At 40.6% G+C, this 4,710-nt stretch overlaps 1 protein-coding gene across 2 annotated transcripts; it reads left to right on the top strand.

Moving 5' to 3' along the window:
- The first annotated feature begins 269 nt into the window (after positions 1 to 269).
- Positions 270 to 4,324, top strand: LOC136472728 (methionine aminopeptidase 2B-like). Of its 2 annotated transcripts, none has more exons than XM_066470430.1 (13): positions 270 to 455; positions 877 to 973; positions 1,451 to 1,577; positions 1,679 to 1,727; positions 1,809 to 1,916; positions 2,082 to 2,181; positions 2,278 to 2,423; positions 2,528 to 2,619; positions 2,741 to 2,835; positions 3,128 to 3,224; positions 3,329 to 3,472; positions 3,666 to 3,883; positions 3,966 to 4,324. In XM_066470430.1, the coding sequence occupies exons 2-13, from the start codon at positions 905 to 907 to the stop codon at positions 4,074 to 4,076; spliced, it is 1,356 nt and encodes a 451-aa protein (XP_066326527.1). In that variant the 5' UTR covers positions 270 to 455; positions 877 to 904; the 3' UTR covers positions 4,077 to 4,324. The 2 variants fall into 2 exon arrangements, with proteins under 2 accessions (XP_066326527.1, XP_066326529.1); XM_066470432.1 differs by having other exon boundaries at positions 271 to 455; positions 1,691 to 1,727.
- The last annotated feature ends 386 nt before the right edge of the window (positions 4,325 to 4,710 follow it).

The following is a 4,710-nucleotide window of genomic DNA, read 5'->3' as shown; positions in this document are numbered from 1 at the left end:
AGGCAAATGCAATGTTGTGGAGAGTGGCAGACAAACTAAGTTTTGGGAGGATATTTGGCTGGAGTAATGTCCTCTTAGAATTGTTTTTCCACTCTGCATAGAATTTGCCATGAGCAAAATATTCAAAGAATAAAAAATAAAAGGGAGCGAAAGAAAAATAAAAAAAACAGAATTTTCAAAGAAACTGAAAAAAAAAAACGGCCCACAAGAAGGCCGTGCGTTTTTTTTTTCCGCCGTCTACCCCTTCCGGCTTCCGTCCGCTGCATCCCTCTTCCCTCCTCGAGTCCTCGCTCTGTCTCTGTCTCTCTCTCTCTCTCTCTCTCTCTCTCTCTTCCCTCGTTCTCTCTCTTTCTCTCCCCTCTCGCTCTCAGACGACTGTTGGGCCGCCGCCGGCCGCCGCCCTAAGCCAGGTGCTGAGGCTTTCGTTGGTCTCTTCGCCGGCGACGACCCACCAGGTACACCCACCCCTTCTCTTCCCTTCCCTTATGCTGTGCGAAGCTGAGCACCGAAACCCTAACCTAAAGCTTTTAGCTATTTGACAAGCCTCCTAACTTCGAAGTTTTTGCAAAAATTATTGGGTGTACATGTGTACATCCATGTCCCTTTACTGTATCCTCCCCTGATTCTTGACCCAACTATAAATCATGTATTTCGCTTACTGAGTTTAATGGGCAAATACTGGTAATCCAGATATGATATTATTTGTTATCAATGGCTTTATCATTTATGAATGTGTCAAGTTTCTGTAGACACTTGTGAATAGCTGAGATAATACATTAATACTCATTTGCTTTCTAATGGAGATACATTTATTTGAAATGTAGTTTATCCTGAGATATATTGGGTCTTACTGTTTTGTTTATCCTGCATATTCAGGTTTGAACCTGCTCTAGAAATATACAAAATGGCTGCGGTTGACGCAACAACCAAGGAGATGGAGGCACTGCATGTTGGACAAAATGATGAAACAAAAGTAAGTAGCTGCAGCAGTTCCGTTGTTTTCCATGGTCCATGGAGTGAATCAATAGTATTGTTGTGCACACAGTTGAGCATATTTTTCTTTGGTATCTATTTGAGAATCGTAGGAGTATTTCGTTTGCGGAGGTGGTCTAGTCATGATAACTGGGTCATTGACTCGCATACTCACATGTTTAATGCAATATTAGCCTCTTCATTTGTTCCATATTTCAATTATGCTTTGTCTGAAGTCACTTGTAAGTAATGGCCAAAATTGTCCTAATAATGGTAACTAAACTTTCGACTAGATGAGGTTGGTAGCTTTTCCAGATTTCAGTTTGAAAGTGAAATGATTAGAACACTTGAACAAGTGATAACAACTTTTATTGTTACATGGATCGTGGATTCTTATATGGCACATTTCTCATGCTTGACCCTTGGTTTGCTGTATTTTTTCTCTCATACCAATTAGCACCATTTTTTCTTTTTTCAGGAGAATCTTATTAAAGAAGACAAAGCTGCAAACAACAATCATTCTGTTCTTGCAGCTCAGTCCTCACCACCAGAGGATGATGATGATGAAGCACAAGCTGACGGTCCATCTCAAGATGGAGCACCAGGTGACAACTCTACCTTGCCAAATTTTTCCTATAAAGTTGAAGGTTATTCTGTAATATCTAGCATTGGTTGTGGGGTTAGTCTAACATCTGTGTTTTGAAAGGATATTCTTCAGAAGCTGTAAAGAAGAAAAAGAAGAAAAACAAATCCAAGTGAGTTCTGCTTTTGAGTTGAACCATGCTTTTATTGTTTGGCCTGTTTCATTTCGCAAGGATGATTCATCTCTTGTTTAGAAAGAAGAAGGACCCCCTTCAACAGACAGATCCTCCATCAATACCTGTCGATGAGCTTTTCCCTTCAGGAGAATTTCCTGAGGGTGAAATCCAACAATATAAGGATGAGTAAGTACAAGTCTATTACCAGTAGCTGAAGTCCTATTGAATTAAATTATCCTATGTATTGGGGGGGGGAAAGGATTTTCTCCATCTTGTTAAGCATCAGAAGTTATGAACTAATACAATGAACTACCAGTAACTCTTACAAATCTATGCACTATTGGTATTCAGTAATTTGTGGAGAACAACTAGTGAGGAAAAGAGGGAGCTGGAACGACTGCAAAAGCCAATGTACAACTCTGTTCGCCGAGCAGCAGAAGTTCATAGACAGGTTTAAAATACACCCCTCTGTAATTTATGTGCGGCACAACTTCTATTCTATATGTTGGTTGCAATTCTACAACGTATGTATGTTCTTATTTGCCAGGTACGGAAATATATGAGGAGCATCATAAAGCCTGGAATGTTAATGATTGATCTATGTGAGACGTTGGAAAACATGGTCCGGAAACTTATCAAGGAGAATGGACTGCAAGCTGGCATTGCCTTTCCAACTGGATCCTCCTTGAATTGGTATGGCATTCTTTTATAGTGTTTCCGTTAATATGGTATCCTTAAATTTGTTTCCAAGTTTTCATTTGGTTCAAGAATTGATGGAAGAAAAATGCAATTCTTAGGGTTGCAGCTCACTGGACTCCAAATGCGGGTGACAAAACTGTGCTACAATATGATGATGTGATGAAGCTGGATTTTGGAACACATATAGATGGTCTGTCATATTTTTGTTTTATTTTATTTTCTTTGGTTTGTTGATGTGACTAGTCTGGATTTCTCGTCAATTAGTCAATACTTTTTTAATTGCAAACACTCTAACTTGATATTTGTTCTAGGGTACATTGTTGATTGTGCATTTACTGTTGCATTCAATCCTATGTTCGATCCATTGCTTCAAGCAACGAGAGATGCCACAAATACAGGGATCAAGGTAATTTCGACATTTTTCTCTGCACTTTGTAGGCTGCCTTTTCATGTAGTGCTCTGTTTGATTGTACCGAACTGAGATGTTTTGTTCAATGCATCATATTCATGTGTTCATTAGAATACTGATTTCCACTAGACAAATATTGTATGGATTGGCATCTTTGTAGCTGCTACTGTATAATTTGTCTGCCTAATTTAATTTCTTCTATTAATGGTCGTGGTTGCCTGAAATTATTTCTCTATTGTAGCATGCACACATTGAATATCCAAATAATTTGATTACTACTACATTTCAGGAAGCTGGAATAGATGCACGGCTTGGTGATGTTGGTGCTGCAATCCAAGAAGTTATGGAGTCATATGAGGTTGAAATCAATGGGAAAGTTTTCCAAGGTAATGTAAAGTAGTCATATGCAGCTTCTGATTTCCGCTGTGCGGAAATAATGTACAGTGAAAAATGAATGATAACTCAAACTGCTCTGTTGCTTGTGTGACAGTTAAAAGTGTTCGGAACCTCAATGGACATAGCATTGGGCCATATCAAATCCATGCTGGGAAATCAGTTCCAATCGTGAAAGGTGGAGAACAAACAAAAATGGAGGAAGGGGAGTTTTATGCCATAGAAACTTTTGGATCTACGGGTATGTTACTTATGTAGCTTGAACTCAGAGATAGAAATCTAGGAGTACTATATTATGTCATAATTGTTTTGCAAAAAAACACAATAGAATGACCCTTGGCTGCACAACATAAATTTCTTGCCCCTACTTGGACATGTTTAAGTCCTTGAAGACTTGCACAGTGCACACTTGATGAGTTTCATGATGTTTGCAGGAAAGGGATTTGTCAGGGAGGACTTGGAATGCAGTCATTACATGAAGAACTTTGATGTTGGACATGTGCCATTGCGGTTAGCAAAGGCCAAGCAACTACTTGGGACCATCAACAACAACTTTGGAACGCTTGCCTTTTGCCGCCGGTACTTGGACCGCCTTGGTGAGACCAAGTACCTCATGGCTCTGAAAAATCTATGTGATAATGGCATCGTTCAGGTAAGTGTATCGCTCCATCTCATTGTCCAAACCTAACCTTGTTGCTGACATGTATATTCACCTTCTTGCACCCTCTTGGCAGCCGTATCCTCCCCTGTGTGATGTGAGAGGGAGCTATGTCTCGCAGTTTGAGCACACCATCCTACTCCGGCCAACCTGCAAAGAGGTCATTTCCAGAGGCGATGATTACTGATTGCGGCTGGAGAGGCTCCTTGTACCGGTTGTTTGTGCGTAGCAAAATACACACCGTTTTTGCACAACCTGTGTACTATCTGTTTATGGATGGACTATATATAAATAGTTTGGTCCTCCCGAGTTTGGAATATGTTGGGACTTGTTTTTCCCAAGAGCTGAAATTGGTACCCCGTTGTATTAAGTTTGATAACTCGCTAAAGATTATGTGGACATCATATGGAGAACTGGTAATACGTTTTCTGAGAACATGAGCTTTAATGCATTCTTGGGTCTAGCTGTAGCATAAGGGCCTGGATTTTTTTTTATTTTTAGCCCTTTTTTGATTTTTTTTTTACAAATATGTCTCTGGAGGAAAGATTTTAAAATTTGGACCCTTAGCTCGGCGCCATCGTTGCTGGTTTCAAGCTTACACTGCTCAGCGTCAGCGTACCTGGCGTCGAGCTCTTGGGCTCGAAGCCAACGTGGCGGTGACATGGCAGGAAGCTCGACGTTAGTCACCCTGGCGTCGAGCTCGGCGAAGGTGACTGGCGTCGAGCTTGTGTTTTAACCCTGACTTCAACCTTCCTACCTGAGCCTTCTTCCTCTTCTTTCTCCTTTCTTTCGGGTTTTTTCTCTTCCCACTTCGTCCTACC

Source organism: Miscanthus floridulus, chromosome 8 (assembly GCF_019320115.1).
Source record: "Miscanthus floridulus cultivar M001 chromosome 8, ASM1932011v1, whole genome shotgun sequence".
NCBI classification, from domain to species: domain Eukaryota; kingdom Viridiplantae; phylum Streptophyta; class Magnoliopsida; order Poales; family Poaceae; genus Miscanthus; species Miscanthus floridulus.
Note: the sequence above shows the minus strand (reverse complement) of the source record. Positions and strands in the feature narration are given on the sequence as shown.

What these genes read in the sequence shown, in the direction of transcription:
- LOC136472728 (XM_066470430.1), top strand. Translation starts at nt 905, where the DNA reads ATGGCTGCGGTTGACGCAACAACCAAGGAGATGGAGGCACTGCATGTT. An exon ending in ACTGGATCCTCCTTGAATTG is followed by an intron (nt 2,424 to 2,527) that starts GTATGGCATTCT and finishes TGCAATTCTTAG; the next exon opens with GGTTGCAGCTCACTGGACTC. An exon ending in CAATGGGAAAGTTTTCCAAG is followed by an intron (nt 3,225 to 3,328) that starts GTAATGTAAAGT and finishes CTTGTGTGACAG; the next exon opens with TTAAAAGTGTTCGGAACCTC.